Here is a 17779-nt window from a genome sequence, read left to right as displayed (position 1 = left end):
TCTTTGATTCTGCCTATAGTTAGGGCTGGCTCAGGTTAGTCCGGACCAGCCCTTAGTTAAGCTGCTATAGGCTTAGACTGCCGGGGGACTTCTTAGGACACACCAAGCTCCTCTCTCACGCTCTCGTTCTACAATAATCCACGTTTTATTAATGCACATGACTAATTCAGCTTCTTTCAGGGAGTTTTTTTGTGCTTTCTCCCCTATCAGGTCTCCATAGATCGTGGTTCCTTCGGGACCCTGGTCCTGACACCTACCGTGGCCATGCTGACACCTGCTGCTGCCATCATCATCATCATCATTATTTTAGATATTAATCATATTACTTTACTCATAAACCGACATTACCCTCTCCTAAAATCTCTGTGCTCTCCCTCCCCACAGGATTCTGTGGATGGTGGTTCTATGTGATGGTGGTTCTATCTGATGGTGGTTCTATCTGATGGTGGTTCTATGTGATGGTGGTTCTATGTGATGGTGGTTCTATCTGATGGTGGTTCTATGTGATGGTGGTTCTATGTGATGGTGTTGTCCCTGCAGTGGTTCTGATGTGCGCCTGTCTTACTACTCACAATTACTTGAATCATTTCTGTCATATAGTTGCATGTATTAGACATTGTTCATTCTGTACACATGGCATCCATTGTAGTCTGTCCATCAGGAGACGGATCCTCCTCTGACGTTCTCCCTAAGGTTTCTTCCCTTTTTTCCCTCTTGGAAGGGTTTTTTCATTTTTTGGGAAGTTGTTCCTGTGCCCATGGAGGGTTTCGGGACAGAGGATGTCGTATGTGTACAGACTGTAAAGCCCTCTGAGGCAAATTTGTAATTTGCGATTTTGGGCTATACAAAATAAAATGAATTGAATTGAATTACATTTAAGTCACAAACATCTGTGACACAAGGCTATTTCCAATATGGATATAGATGTATTTTGAATGCAACGGTTGACAGCGATCAAAAGATCGCTGATCCATATTGACTCAAGTTGATTCCAGCAATCAGCCCGGAAACACCCTTATTTTGTTGCTACCACAAGACATTTTTTAAAGTCTGTGGTTAGTAATACTGTAGTGCCACTCTTACAACATTTGTTAGCCTAAAGCTGCGACGAGCTGAACCTCAACACTGACTTTAAAGCCATCTTCAAATAGTGTTACTGTTTTAGCACACGGCCGTTTACATCTAGAAGATACAGAGCAACCAAAAGTGATCCTATTTTACATACACATATTTGTGTTGCATTGTTTATCATTTCACTTCCTGTGATGCGTTTAACTGAACCATGCATGTTTACTTTATTAGACGACGGGTCCTTTATCTCCTATTCAATTCACACATGCTATCATCATCAGCCTCAAAGGACAGAAAAGGAAGGGGAACAGGAGAACCGTTGGCCACAGCTTTGTATCTTCGGTCACTTTGTCGGCCCGTCTCTCCCCACGCTCCTGTCTCACTCGGCCATCGGTGGAGGACAGAGTACGTCCTGTCCAGCTGCTGCTAGTGCCTTTTAGCAGGGCAGGCCAAACGCCCACAGCGGAGGAATGAGAGGAGCTGTTGTTCGGTCTGCCTGAAAAACAAGTCCAGCCAGACGCTCTGCAGAATATCACGCGAGTACCGCCTTGACCCCACAGGTACAGCCAAATGGGAGGTTAAATCTGATACTCCAGCTGTAACAGCAATCTATCAAATTTATTGAACGTCTTTTATAAATGAACGGCAGACCGAGTAACCCTAACTCCATCCTACGATGAAATATCCAAAAAGTAAAAATCTGTTGGGTTCATCAGCCTTTATAGTTTGCAGCTCACCTCTTTTGGTAACTGAGTGCTAAAATCTTTGCTGTAAATTGAGTGTGCAACTGTATTACGGTGAGTTACAGACTTATACCTCCAAACCGTCGCTTCTTTAATAGAATATTTTGAAACATGATGGATTACCAAGAGGTCATTCCTTATCCAACTGGTCGATAGACGAATGATCCCATACCTTCATCTATACTGTGCATCAATAGCAATATGGCCAACTTTCTTCTTTTAAACGATCAATTTCTTAACTTTCGATTCATTTTGTTGATACAATTACTCTCTCTTTCATTTTGTCTTAATCAGCAACAGCAAGACTGTAAGAAGAGCCAATGTGGACGAGACATTCAGAATCCTGGTCATCCGAGCCCAGCAGACTAAACATCCACATCTCATCCCTGCAGCATCACAGCCGCGTGCAGCTGTGAAGTCACATTCACAAACCATTTAAATGACGCTGTCATCGTAATAGCAAATAAGATTGCAAGTATTTTAATTATTTTTACAATTTTCCAGTTCAAAGGAAGACCACAATATCTGTAAAGCTATGTCATTTCTACCGTTGTGATGTTTGCAAAGTTAGAAACTTTTTAGAGTTTTAGAAATGTTCAAATATCTTAACCCGGGAATAGTCTAAATCGGGAAGAAAAAAAAAGAGTTGAAAACCATCAGACCAGGTTTTGGCTGGAAAAGTGAGACGTTAGAGGGAGATTTCAGTGTCATGACCGTTACGTTTCCACTCCAGTTTGCCGCCCTCTTGAAGCGTTGCCTCCCCGGTTATCATGAACAATATAGCTAAATAGTAGCTGCTTGATGGATCAGGATACTCAGGATCAGGTAAAAAATGGGCGATTGTCACACCTGTAGCTGTAGACCTTTCTTTATAATAATTTCACATTTTGCCTGGCTTGCTGTGCAACGTAGAAGCTAAATAAACTGGGAAAATTCAAAATAAATGCATGTGCTGCTGAAAACTCCTTTTGAAACATTTGATATGAGTTAAAGCGGAAGTAGTAGGAGACTAGAGTTACTGAAATAAAAGTGAAATTTTTTTTTTGGTGGTTTGTTCCGGCATAGTTCATGACCTCTGTGACTCCAAACGAGACGTAAGGGACATGAAAAATGAACAGTGTGACTGCCACGTACTTTAAAGTCCTTCCCCCCCAACCACCCACAGTTAAAGGTTTATTTCTCCAGTTACGCCTTTTGGGGGATCTGCACTAAATATACACATGCTGATTCTAAGAGCAACACTGGATTTGGCATTACAAGACCATGTGGCAGAGTAACAAAAGTAAGTATTTATTTAAATCCACCTATTATACATGCACGCTTGACTGTGCAAGTGTTGGAGGTAAGACAGGAAGTGAGTATAGTAAATCCAAAGAGGGAGCATTGAATAAATAGTCGCTGTTAAAATATTTGAACAACGAAAGATTCAGACGGTGATGTCATTAGCCACATTCTCTGGCAGCCTCCTCTTGGACTTTAACCTTTTTTATGATTTAAGTGCTGATATTTCGTTCAGATATGTTGTAATACAGTCTATTCCAACTGGTGATAAAAGTACAGTGATTAAAAGCCCTGCCAATGTGTTACCGTTGTGCCAGACTACAAGCTTTTCAAAGTGCAGCTGATTTGAAGCTGGTGATCACTTCCAAGTTGTCACAAACCACAGAGGTATCATCTCAGGGGAACAAACCAACTGCTATATAAACGGACAAAAAGCTACTGGTAGTCCTGCAGTCATCGAAAATCATGAAATCATTTTCCAGTGAATGTGTAGGCTGATGCTCCCTTAACACGCAAATGAGTGTGCGGAAGATGAACAAACAAAAAAGAAAAAAAAAATGCATGTGATGTTCAACGTTATATTCTTAACGTAATGTTAAACATCATGGTTAAATTCCAGGAATCAATATGCATAATTTCTAAGAAATTATCCTCATTAACACCTTAAGAAATTGTCCTCATTTGACCTTTCATGTATCTTAAAATTCAGAAGAAAGCCAATTACAGTTTATTAAAGTCCATGTCTTTAAACGACTAATAGTCCAAAAACCTAAAAATATTCAGTTTACTTTCACATTAGACAAAGAGAAACATTAAATTGTCCCAATTTGGAAGCTGTAACTAGTGGATTTTAAGCCTTTTTGCTTAAAGTATTACAATTAGAAATTAAACAATTATTGAAATACTTGAACAATAATAAATCATTTGACATTTAGACTAAATAATTCTAGTCAATTTGGGAGATACAACTCCAAAGGACTCGTACACCCTCCACACTGTGGCGCTGAGCCAAGATTTGGGCGCAGGAAGTGATGTCACTCTGTGTGCCAGTTAGGGACTAATGTGATATTCCCACAAAGCCATTTCCGAAGATAAACAAACACAACCTTCCCTGTGTGTGCATGTGTGTGTGTGTGTGTGTGTGCGTGCGTGCGTGCGTGCGTGCGTGCGTGTGTGGGTGTGTGTGTGTGCTTCGATATCCTCAAATGTTGAGTTCCCAGCATTCGCATGCAAGCTAATCGTGTTTCTCCGGATTCATAAGAAAGTCAAAGCAGTGAAGATCACCTCACGCATGTCGACAGAAAACACAATGTAATAATTTACTACTGGAAAAGGGACAGTAATGAAACTAGATGCCTTTCCAAAACGAGTGTCCGATAATACAGAGATATGAAGGGCAATTTGATGACAGTAACAAAAAGGGGCCTCTCTGCTTATTTATATCCCCCCTCTATACCTGATACATCACAGCTCCCATATGAACTACGGCCTTAAATGAATCCTCTCGTCTCCTTTGTTTTCTACTGCAGGGCATGATTCCCATGAACTACGCAAACCCGTTTAGGGAACGTAATATTCTGCCCGCTTATTGTTTTCCTAAGGGGCTTTGGACTAAAAGAATCGCTGGCTGTGCAGTGTTGACATTAGCGCAGCCCACTCACCCCTGAACCTCGAGCCACTACTACAGGAAGTGAGCAAATCCTTTCATAAGGGCAGCGTAGGTTCACTTCACCGGCCTGCCTATGAAAAGGATTTATCTCTTGAAAGCATAAGAGGAGGAAGCTGGAACGGGATGATGGGAGGAGGGAAAGGCTGAGCCTGAGCTGCACTAGGGAAGTCATAAACTCAGCAAACTCGCACAGTGTGGAATCCGCAGTTGCATATCTTGCAAACATGCCTGTAACTCAATATCAGCCAAGCACACTCCACTGGTCATTGACCACAATCTTGTAAGCTGGCGCGCAACTGGAGAAACAGCTAGAAGACGGGGGAAAGAATATGCAGGCAAAGCTTTCTCTGCAGTTTGTACTCATATTAAAATACATCACATGCACGTAGATGCCGTAGTGTTGTTAACAATCAGTAGCACTGAATTACAAGTGGAAAGGTTCATAATTCAGGCCTTTATATAAATGTTAATCAATGCAGTAAATGACTTATAATGGGAAAAAAAAGTTTTTTTAAACTTTTCATTATGATGATAATTTCCAAAAAACAAAACAAAGCATTACAGCCACGCTCCAGCTGAGTGGAGCTAAATGCTAACGTCGGCATGCTAACATCCTCACAATGACAAGGTATGTTTACTACACTGCCACATCGTAGCTTTGTGTTTTATAACAACATCTGCATGTAGCAGTAGTTTGGCTGGTGTGTTTTTTTAATAAATCTAAACTGGTTAAGTAAAAATTGGTGCAAAGATAACCAAACAAACATCGGTGTAACCGCGTCATATTAGTGTGGTCGATTTGCCGAGGAGGGATTTACTCGAAGGATTCCATTATTTATAACACTATTGTGTTTGATGAAGATCCAGTCGTGATACGAAATGAGAAGCAGGTGAAACATTTTTCTCTTCCTGACAGTGAGCCTGGTTATTATTCATCAGCCGTGACAGATGACGCGGGCACCTGTTGCTAAACCGTCACCATTTGTTCAAACAAAAAGAACTGACCAATTACGAGCGGCCTGAGAAAGCCGCGGGCAAGCAGAGGAGATGGAAGCGGGTGCGTTTCTCTGTACCTCTAAATGCAGCCATAAATCAGAGGGCTTTGAAGGAATGGATGACAGGGCTAATTCCCTGAGGAACACAGGAGCCACTGTGTAAAGTGAGACGGCTGAGCATGTGTGCATTCGACTAAAGACTTTACTGGCTGTGCCGTCGCTGCGTGTCTTTACTGACGGCCGCTGACATGTGCTGTCTGGACCGATAATATTAAAGAACAAAAATGTTACGAAAGGACTCGCTGTTGGTGTCTCTTAGGAGTGGTAAATGGTTAAGTGTCAGTACAGTGAAGATGTACAGTTTGGAGTATGACGTTTAGTTCATACTAGTTAAGAATGTAAAACATGAAATGTATTGTTCAGATTTTCAATTTTCGTCAGCCATTAAAAACTAATGGGCAAAAGTTAGCAGCTGTGTTTAACATGAATAGGGCCCTCGAAGTGATACCGACAGCAGTCGTTGTTTGATGCCCATCGTGTGAACGGAAGTTGCGTTTGAGTCCCACTGGCTGTCTAATTACCGTAGCCCCTATACAGCGGTTTCCCAATGAGGTTCATTCTTCATTCTCAACAATAGAGGGACTCCTCCCAACTTATTGTTTATATCTGCGACCAAAGGGGAGATTTGCTCTGTTAGCGGTTAGCTTCTGTAGCTGCTGCAGTAGTGGCGCCAGTCGCAGGTTGCGTTATTCGAAGGACCCTTACTGGGCGCAAAAAGGACCGATTGCAGGTATTGTCTGACTGGGTTAATGGCTCGCTGGCAGTTTGAAGGACGCCGGTCCCGTTGCCTTATATTCCAAAAGCCTGTTGTATGCTGTAGAGCCTCCACAACTTTGTAAACCATTATGCACTTACATTTGCAAGGACTCTTCATCCATGTCAGGTCCTACTGGATGATCCAGACGAGAAACGACTCCAGATACCGAAGACAGCCTGATTTAGCCATTTCTGTTGGAGTCCATCATCCACGAGTTCATTTTTTTTGCAAAAAAATAACATCTAGCACACTTAATGCATTGATTTATTTCCCCCTTTTAAAACATCAATCGCACAAAAGAAGTCCTTCTTGCGATGTTGTGATATTCTACAAAAACATCATCCCTCAGAGGCGATAATGGGGCCTTTGAGAGGCAGCGGGGTGCCGTTAACAGAAAGCAAAGAGCAAAACAATGGCGGCCCTTAGTGCCAGTGTGTGAGCGCCGGTGCGAAGGAGCCAGCGAGGTGAGAAGGGGCAAGGCGGACAGCGCTTTCACACGAGCCGGAGGGGGACTACATTCCTCCAGGGTTCATCTTCAGGAAAGGGAGGGCGAACGAGAGAAGAATGACTTGTCAAATGCCGCGAGGCCGTCGTGTTTTAACACGTACAAAAGGACGCTGGGAAGGTTTCCCTGGACAGCTCACAAACGGAAAAGTGCAACGTACGCTAGACCATAAATACACTATGAATAGACGCTCAGCAGCAAAAACGTTAAAAGATAGTAGATGATTTATGCAAGGCTGAGGGGATTCTACACATGTGCAAAACAGTGATGTGCTTTTAAATAGGCACTTCTATGAATTTCTTGTATTGTGCAGATGCTTCAAATAAGGACAGGGCTATATTCCAGCTACCATAACAGCCTATTACAGTGCTTCTCAAAGGCCATACCACTGAAGCTAATGGCTAACCACAAAAACTGTCTATTAGAAACTGGAAAGCAATTTTGTTCATTTCCAAGTGTGTTTGTCATCCAACCCAAATGTCTGTTCGGCCAAAGTAAGGGGCGTAAATTCATCTTTTGGACCTACCGTCTTGTTTTCCAGAGGGCCACTCTGAATGTGGGCCATGGTCTTTCGGCGGAACTCGTCTGGTGGAAAGGGAGTGGGGAAGGTGAGGCCCCAGGAGGAGAGACAACCTCAGCAGCCCACTATCCCATATTAGGACTTATTTTACAGATAACGAGTCGTGCGCTGGAAAGTTGGCACCTCCGCAGCTTCATTAGCTTCAGTTCTAGTAAACGCGCCCTGGTTTTGGCTGAGAAATAACAACAACCAAACCGACGCAGCAGCATAAAGGATTCTTTTTTCCGAAGGTTGTCTGACTAGAGGGAGTTTAGTACAATTACTCTCTCTTTCTATAACAAAGTCACACTCTGCACGAGCCTCTAACTCTCCAGCAGCCTTCTCTTTGCCTTTTTATTTTTTATAGAACACAATGGAAAAGGCACGATCGCCACAGCTGTCTCCCATTACTGGCTTTGACCAAAATTATTTACACGCCTGCTTACTGGAAGTAGGGAGAGAGAGAGAGGGAGAGTGGGAGGGAGAGGGGGGGGGGGATAGAGAGAGTGAAGGGGGAGGGATTCAGTTTACTCCAGCAGATTTGCATTAGCGTCCCCTTAGGAGGCCGGCGAGATATAAACGAGAGATACTTTTCTCTCCGTGAAACACCGGTCTGCTCATTCTCCCAGACACAGTCAAAGTCAATAATCCACCATCTCATCGGTGCACTGCTGCTAATGAAAGCGGGTAATGCCGGGGGGACCTTCATTCAATAAGCAGAAGACACAAACAGGACCATCGCGACAGTGCTGTTGAGATGGAGCCATCTCCGCGGGGGGGGGGCTAGACCTTTAATACGACCCAGACCCGAGACTCCCGTTGCTAGGTAAACATCCCAAACTCTGTGCTGCGCCGCTCCGGCTCCTCTGCATCAATCACGGGGGCAACATCTGGTTTAGCGCGCTGGAAGGGACTCTGTCGGTTTGGCACGCTGTACGTGTGTGGAGTGTGTCGATTTGGAGCAGACCGGCCCCCGCCAGCACCCCCCCCCCCCTTCACTCTCACATTACAGCGGTTGCACAATTCATTTTTAGGCAGTCCCCCCTCTTGCTGGCCCTTTTTTAAAGGCATTGTGCATATGGAGACAAAGCTCTTAGGGGCACGGGGAGAACTGGAATCCACATTTGGCATCACAGTGGCTGGTGTCGGCCAACGGCATACACAAATGCAGATGGAGAGAAACTGGTTTACGTTAATGCGCTGAGTGTATACGCGCTGTGATTGTGTGCAACACGAAATACCCTTTTCCAGCTTTTGTTTTATTAACAATCCCGTAAGACTATGAGGTTCCACAATGAGTACGCCGAAGACACATTTGCACTAATAGCTCCATCAATCATCAAGAATGAGCAGGAGAAGAATGAGGCTTTAGGAGGAGGAGGAGGAGGAGGAGGGGAAAGTGCTTCATCTGTTGCTGAACCTGATGTGTTTTTCAGCGACTCACCAGCCAGCCGTCGTGCCTCCAGTACAACCAGCATCCTGCCGCTGCTGTTTCTGGCCAATCAGTACCATGCAATGGCTCCTGCAAGACTCTCCTCAGTGAAACCCAAACTCTGCCCAGATGTTTATATACATTTTTTCCTCAAGCTGGGGAGAGGCAACCACTGATAGTGGGCAAGTTATAAAGAGCTAAATAAAAGCACAGAGCGAAGTGGCTGAACGGAGCCTTGAAATACGGACGTCACGGTGCTCTCCGCCCGACTTTTAAGGGTTACGGGAGGCCCGGATCTTGGATGGCATCACGCCGAGAGAAGACTCATAGCAGACTAATCTAAACATTACGTAAAAGCCCTCCTGACAAGTTTAGTGGGCAGATGTGACTGTTTACGCAGATGCTGCGAGATAAAATAGGCAGAAAAAGAGAGACAGAGATGTGAAAGAGCTGGAGTGCTAGTGTGAGAAAAAAAAGAAAAAAATAGATGACAAAATTGGAAGGCTGACAATTCACTTGGACAAATAGAGGGAAAGTTACTTTAATGGAAAAAATATCTAAAATATAAAAAATGAGTGAATATTGGACTGCCCCGTAACCATTTGAAAAATATCCGCTTTAGAGCATTTGAAATGTTGTCCATAAATCACAGAGTGCTCCCGCTGCCAGGGCACTTTGGGGGAAAGGGCATTTGGTGGACAATCTGTAAATATCTGTCCCTTGTGACACCGTACAACAATGCTTCGCGCCGCATGAGGAAGAATTGAGGAAAACTTCATACGTGACTTTATTGTGCGGGAGATCCTGGCATTGTGGTGGAACTAATGTTTGCTCTGCCCAGCGCGCACGCCGACTCCCCTGCCATTGTCCGAGGAGCGGTCAGCCTCCCGGAGAGCAGCTCCAGCCTCCACAGAGGAGAAAAGAACTCTCTGAGTAATAACCTATGGCGGCAATCAGACTAAGGGCTGGACAAAAAACGCAAACACTTGTTTTTGAAGCGCTGGCTATGCGTCACGCCTCCTACGGGGGGGTAATTATTCCCGTACTACCGTGGAAAAACAACACGGGATGTTGCAGATTAAAGATGGAGCGAGTTCAAGTCCGAAGCGTTCGTTGTGAAACCCGTCTCTGCAAACGATAAATCTCAATTTGAAGAAGAGGAATGCACAGCAGAGTGGTCGACTGTTGCCAGCTCGACAGATTTTGCATCAAGAATGTCAGCTCAGGTCAGAAAAAATGCACATTTTGAACAAGCGCTTACAACTGATAGTGAATTTTGGACCATTTCTATAAAGTACATCTATGGCCACAACTTCCAGAAACAACTTTTCTTTACGCATTAAGAACTTCAATGAAATAAGGAATGAATTTGCCTTTTTTTGACAACTGTGTCATTACTGCTGAGAACAACAATGCTGAATGATCCTTTTCAATTGGGCTTTGCCATGGAAGGGCAAAGCCACACCGGCTGCCTGTATTGGTGTTTCTATTACCATACCGAACAGGTTGTAATGTTAAAGCAATAATGTGCAACCTGTCATGTAATACAGACATTAATGGTCCCCAGAGGATGCATCCTAACGACTTCCTGACTTTCATCTATCGCCTCCAGCAGGTTGACATTTCGGTTCAGGATGAAGCGTCTGCCAATATGTTGAAAGATGGTACAATTCAGTACACACATGCATGTATCTTAATCAAATAGGCTAGGGCTTGATTCAGAGTAGAACATTTCCACAACTATATGATATAAAACTCCCTGGAGAGATGCAGGTCCGCTCAAAGGTGATTCTCTGCCTTTCATCTGCCGCTATTACCAGGTCCAATTTCAATTTTACTGATATTTTAGGCTTCAGATTCAGCTGTCACAAATCCACATTAATTTGATCCTTTATTGACTGTATACAAATGTCTATTTGACTTGATTTCAGCAGGTAGTACACAACAAAACACCTTATGCAACAACAAAAACTTTGTTATGTTAAATGAAAGAAACCGTAAAGCGTTTTTCCAAATGTTTAGCGTTTAATTTAGTTAGTGTTTTATGAACTTCTTCTGGCGGCATGTCAACACTAACTAAATGGGTTTTTTGCAGCCATGAGGGGGAAAAAATCAAATTTCCTTGCTCTGGTGAAATAAAGCACAGCTACGTCTCTTTTCTATAGTGAAGAAATAACTCAACCTCAGGATGACGCACTGTATGGAACTGGGACACTGCTGATTACTAAATGTTAATGTGCAAACTAAACGAATGAGAAAGTTAGACATTACATTATATGGCATTGTCTCTGTGAGCATGTCAGTGTGGTGATCTGAGCCTTCAGCTCCAAGCAACACTCATTGCTCCTACGTTCTAGCGCTCTGACAACAAAGCCAGACGTTGCCTCTCGGCGATGAGCAGGAACAAGGCGTGCGACGTGGAGAAGATAGAGTTGACAGGGACAAAGTAAAGTAAGTGGTAGGGTGTCACAGACAAAGGTCTAAGCACTCTGGGACCCGTTGCTCATGTTCATAAGTGCCTGTTGGGAGTATAAAGGTGATAAGTAGCATGCTCATTCCTCAAAGTGAGAGGAACACTATTTCTCATCGCTTAGACAAAGCTCCTACGGGGTGAGTGGTGACATCAGCCAGAGCCTCACCGTTACTGATATGACACACCGATAGCGCACATAGATTTCCTGTTTTCACCTTTGTTGCATCGGTTACTTTCTCTCTCTCTCTCTCTCTCTCTCTCTCTCTCTCTCTCTCTCTCTTCTTGTTCGGCCTCGAGTTGAGCTGCTGTCAACTTGCAAGGCATTTGGCGGTTTCCGAGCCTCCTTCCAATCAGTTTGACGAAAGCCCGCTTAGTGTTTGCATCCTGAGATTGAACTTGTCAGCGCTTTCTTGAATGTAAATCCCCCTCAACTCTGACAAGCACTGTCGAGAAAGGCATGCTGGGAGAAACAGTGGAAAATCCCAGGGCTGTGGTTGTCTGACAATACAACGCTGCAGGGCTCGCTGCTTACTCACTCACCGTGAGGTTTGACGCCTACTAACAATACATGATTTTCATAATGTGAATGCGAAATCTCCATCGGCTTGCAGGTGTACAGTAGGTGCCGTATACATACCTGCAGACGCCAGGCAGAAGGCGGCAAAAAGCAACCAGGGAATGGGGAGTCTTCTAGCCATCCTGCAGCTTCCAGTAGGAGGACGGTGACTGGACGGGCACCTTTCACGCGAGCGCCTCCCTCTCTGCGATGCAGTCGGCGGGAAGTCGGCGGCTGCAGAGCGAACAAAGGCAGAGAGCGTTAACCAGGAGAAGCAGGGGGGTCGTGTTGTGTTGAGCAGGGAACCGGGGCTCGGCTTAATGAACCCCGTGGGTGTGATGAGATGAGACGAGAGAGGCTGAGGTTCGGCGCCCGGGGGATTAATCCGGGAGGGTTAATTAGGGGTCGCGCATACCGCGGCCACCTTCCCGTGCTCCCCGCCAGTCAGAGTGTGTGAGGAGCGTGGGACGGTTGACCGGGTGGGAAACCCCTTTGGAGCACGCCACCGGTTATTACGGCACGTTGATTGAGAGCGCCAGGAAGCACTGAATGCTCCGCTGGGGTTTTGAGTAAGCAGCTTAGTAGCACTGTGCTAATCAGCATGACGTCGCCTCCAGTTTTCACTTAAGTAATCTGATCCTGAAACTACGCTGTAATTAGTCTGTGCACTTTCATACACTGAAAACGTGGAGTTCCTGCGAAGAGACATAAAAAAAAAGAAATACGTAAACCAAATTGAACTTGTGTGCGACAGAATGATTGTGATGATGTGACTTACTAAAGTTGGGGGGGGGGGTTTGCCAAGAAATTATAATACATATATCATACCGCCAAAAGAAAGACATTTTTATCGAATATCCTATTGAAGGATCCCCCTTGAGCAGATAAACCTTCCTCAAGGGGGATGCGTAGCACATTATTTGGGCAAGAGGAACCCAGATACTATCTTTCTGAAAGACACCGATAAAAATGAAATTATTGCCATAGTTAATAACTTCAAAAAAAAAACATCAAGAGACTGGAATGGTATTGATATGACAATAGTAAAAGAAGTCATTATTAATATAGCAGATCCCCTAGCACATATCTGCAATGTTTCACTTCAAACGGGCTTCTTTCCAACCAAAATGAAAACTGCTAAGGTAATTCCGATTTTTAAAGAAGGTGAAAAAAACCTTTACAATAACTACAGACCAGTCTCCCTGCTTTCCCAATTTTCCAAAATTTTGGAAAAAATATTTGCTACAAGGATGGACAGTTTCATAGATAAACATGGATTACTCATAGATAGTCAATATGGTTTTAGGCCAAACCGATCAACATCATTGGCACTCATGGACTTAGTAGAAGAACTGACAAGCACAATAGATAACAAAAAGATGGCAATAGGGGTCTTCATAGATCTGAAGAAGGCATTTGACACAATAAACCATGATACACTGCTACACAAACTGGAAAGCTATGGGATCAGAGGGGTTGGACTAAATTGGGTACAAAGTTACATAGGACAAAGAAAACAGTTTGTACAGATAGGGGATAAGAAGTCCACCTTAAGAAATATTACCTGTGGTGTGCCGCAAGGATCAATACTGGGTCCAAAACTATTTATTATTTATATAAATGACATAAGTAATGCTTCCAGGATCCTGAAAAATGTTATTTTTGCAGATGACACAAATGTATTCTGTGAAGGAGGGAACCTCGAACAGTTGTTGGAGGCGGTCTCGACTGAGTTAACCAAGCTGAAATTGTGGTTTGATATAAATAGATTATCACTTAATGTAAAGAAAACCAAATTTATGGTCTTTGGTAAAAGTAACACACAAGCAAACACACACATTGAACTAATGATCGATAATATAAAAATCGAAAGGGTGTTTGAATACTCCTTTCTAGGTGTAAAGATAGACCACAAGCTCAGCTGGAGGCCACAGGTCACTCGTGTACAATCAAAATTGGCACGATGTGTAGGGATACTAGTCAGAGTCAGACATATATTGAATATACAATCACTGCATACACTGTACTGTACACTGTTTGCCCCCTATTTGAGTTACTGTGTGGAAGTGTGGGGTAATACCTACAAAAGCACCCTACAGGCAATATGCACAATTCAAAAAAAAGCAATACGGATAGTTAATAAGGTGGGGTACTATGAACACACAAACACATTATTTCTGAAATTAAATATATTAAAATTTATGGACTTGAAAGATTTTAAAATGTTACAGATTGTATTTAAAGCAAGAAACAGCCTACTCTCAGGAAACATTCAAAGTTGGTTTAGCGACAGACTAGGAGACTATAATTTAAGAGGGAGACTGAAACTGAGGCAACCAAAGGTGCACTCTACACTCAAAAGCAGGTGCATATCGGTCTGTGGGGTGAAGTTGTGGAACAACTTACCAGATAAGATCAAAGATTGTAAACATATTGCACAGTTCAAAAAACATCTTAAATTATACACATTAGCCAAATATGAGATCTGTGAAAATATTAAGTGAAGGAAATTTAAATTGTATTTATTTGTGCGTGTGAGTATGCGTGCGTGTGTGTGGGTGAGAGTGTGTGTGAGTGTGTGTATGTATGTATGATATTAATCTTCAAAGTAATATATACTAATTGAGAATATGGATAAGAAAGGGGTGGGTATCTATAAGCTTTTGCTTCCCCCTACTTCTTTTCTTGAACAAAAGGTGTATTTTCTCATTTTGTGGTCTACGTCTATGTTGATTTTTAAATTTTTTATTATTTGGTGTCTACATGTTCAAGAAATAAAATTCTTCAAATCAACTCAAATCAAAAGGATAGGAGATCACAGGACCCACTGAATTATTGTTTGGGTGATCTGTGACTTCCAGAAAGCTTTAAAGAAAAGCTACGGTTTGATAGAGCACATTTTGAGTAATTATACATGACTGAAAAATGTATTGATCCTAACGTGACCTGATTAAGTCATTTCAAGCGAGATAACATATTGGATTCATATTGCCCAGAAAGTAGAAATGCAGAGAAATCGTTTCCACTACTTTCTTAGTGAGGACATTAAAGGGCTGAAAAGTATACATTCAGACCAATATAATATCCAAAATAATACAGGACTTCTTACTAAAAACAATCTACGCCCACCAGGGATCAAAGAGGGATTATTCAAAGATGCAATAGGTGCAAATGTATCCTGGTGAATCATTTTAAAAACAATGTTTCGGGCTCCATGCCAACAACCGTGCAGTGAAACTGCTTGTACACGAACTGCAGCAGCTCACCGAGCAGCAAACACATGTGCGCCTATCTGACTGGTGGTTGACCCATATAGGGTGTGTGTGTGTGTGTGTGTGTGTGGGAAGCGATGCACAAAGCAGCGAGGTGCATCGCTCCGTGCAGCGGCAGCAGCCTGCACAGGACAAAGGGGCCTTTCACAGTGCGGAAGCCGCAGGGCCGGGGAAGTCATTTCGGAAGATCATGACAAATATTGCACTTTCGGACAGTCAAGGAGAGCCGGCGCCCTTCGTTTTGATTTACGCCGCCGCTTGACCTTCCTCTCCTCTCTGGACAAAGCGAAGGCCAAACTGTTGTGTTGGTGAGAGGCAAAGACCAAATCAAAGGACTGGGAGACAGCGGCCTCCCACTCTGCCGGTGGAGGCCGGGGTCGAACTTTGGAGAAGCTCATCCAAAGTGGTGTTCTCACCTTTATTGAGAGGTTGGAAATATTTACCGACGACTTGAACAAACTGTGAAAGTACATTCAGGGCAGCAAAGTGTACCGACTCCTGATTTGTTTAGGGCTCGGGTGGGCAGGATTTAACCACGCCGCTGGTTCTGTGGCAGCAACAGCTCAAACCGCCTCATGTGACTTCTCATTCACCCCGACCGTCTAAGCCCAGCCACTATTCCACCCGGGAGGAGGATCTGGAAAGTACATCAAAACACGCCAGGCCCCGGACTGAGCGCACCGCACACGGAGGAAACCGAGCGACATACTTGTGGTCACTTGGATGTTAAAGGCTCGTATCGGTGTCAACGCGGATGCGTATGCTGCAGTTAAGTGATGGTAGGTCCAGGGGGCACACACTGTGCTACCGTAATCACAAAGCCGTGAGCGAGGAGAGCTAAAGGCTGAGGCGGCGTGTGTCTGTGCACACAGCAGCCTTTTGTGGTGCGTGCGTAAAACCTTAGGACTTGTGGGACATGTTTATCTATATGTTGATGCTGTCCTGGGTCGTAGTGAATAAACCTCAGATGAGCTCTTCCCGACTGATCACGGGCCTCATTCCTAGCAGATGCCACCAGCTGCAGTAAACACGACATCCTGGACTGGTTTCACTGCCTGCGCCTTTCGCCAAATGAGCCAGCGTGCAGATGGAGCTTTGACCAAGTGTGAACTACAAAACAAACAATAAAAAACGTTCTCGCTTTGTGTATGTGACTTTAAAGTATTTGTATTGATACACATTTTCTGCTGATTGACAGGGAATCAATATGCAACTACTAACAATATGCAACTACTTTAAGAATACTATAAATACTGTATATTATTAATATCGTTATAATATATATATTTTTTTTTTTATGACCAAAATTTCCTTACTTCATCATCTCAAATGAGACGTACCTGGAAAAGCATCGCTGTGTGCTTCTTTGCATTGTTTCCAGACTTTGTGTAATGAGATACACATTTATAAATAATGAATGCTACGTGCAGCTCTGTATTAATACTAGACGTAACTGATGAAAGTGATGCATTCAAATGCTCCTCCGCAAACAGATTTGACAGTAACCCAGTAAGTGTGCATCAGTAATCCGCAGTAAGGCTCGAGACATTTCCTCAGTGCAGCACATCCGATAGATAACATTGTTAAGAAGTGACAATCCATCTCAACCCAAAGTCCTCCTCACATTACTGCTAGCAAATGCACTGTCTACCCTGTCCCATAAAGTCCCGTTAGCTGACCCCCATTTCGTCTAGAAGCCTCGCTTCGTCACACAGGAGCGCGTCTGGAATCGTCCCGTCTTTATTTCCCTTCATCTAATTAAGGACACGCTCGCAAAAAGCAGAAATCTGCGCGTCGACGCGTTCAAGATGCAACAGCTGGATCTGTGGGCGGCTCAGTGAACGCAACACTTACATTTCTCCGCTACACTATTTAAACTCTAGCGACAACATCTTCTGAACGTTGGGTGAAGGCGATTCAAAGCGTTATTAAATCCAAAGAACGTACCACGAAGAGTCTCCAGAAAGTCCGCTTTGGTTAGAAGGCGAAGGCGCTGCGGCGGAGGCGGATATAAACGTCGTTGTTCTCTCCTCTTCTCCACATTCACACAATTCCGCGGTTTTAGAGGAAACGGCTAGCAGACGAGGCTGGCGTGTTATTAGTGCGTGTATTTAAAAGCCAACGCGCGCGGGCGCGTGTGTGTGCGTGTGTAACGCTACTCTCGCTCAAAGTTTCAAACACTTCGCTGCTGTCTATCCGCTTCACGAGGGGCTTCGTTTGTGGGCGGGGCGTCGGGGGAGGAGGCTGCGCGCGAGGAGAGGCGCTGCTCTCCGGGCCGGGGAGCCCTCCCGACGCGGGACGCACGGCCTCCTCCCGACTCCTCCGGGCTGCTTCTTCTTCCTTATCGTAAAACACGTTTTAGTCCAAAGTTAAGAATGCATGACGGCGTGCTGAAATGTGTTGGCG

The 17779-nt window shown here is 44.0% G+C and overlaps 1 protein-coding gene across 2 annotated transcripts in view; it reads right to left on the bottom strand.

Annotated features, from left to right (window-relative positions):
- Positions 1 to 17611, bottom strand: part of tgfbr3 (transforming growth factor, beta receptor III) — a 55769-nt gene extending 38158 nt beyond the window's left edge. For both annotated transcript variants that reach the window (XM_040184155.2, XM_040184156.2), the window contains exons 1-2: positions 17321 to 17611; positions 12183 to 12335 (exon numbers count right to left, since the gene is read on the bottom strand). In XM_040184155.2, the coding sequence (XP_040040089.2) occupies positions 12183 to 12243 (61 nt within the window). In that variant the 5' untranslated portion in view covers positions 12244 to 12335; positions 17321 to 17611. The remainder of the gene's footprint in view (positions 1 to 12182; positions 12336 to 17320) is intronic.
- Positions 17612 to 17779: the final 168 nt, after the last annotated feature.

Source organism: Gasterosteus aculeatus, chromosome 8, assembly GCF_964276395.1.
Source record: "Gasterosteus aculeatus chromosome 8, fGasAcu3.hap1.1, whole genome shotgun sequence".
Classification (NCBI taxonomy): Eukaryota; Metazoa; Chordata; class Actinopteri; order Perciformes; family Gasterosteidae; genus Gasterosteus; species Gasterosteus aculeatus.
The sequence above is the reverse complement of the archived record's forward strand: the minus strand, read 5'-3'. Positions and strand labels throughout refer to the sequence as shown.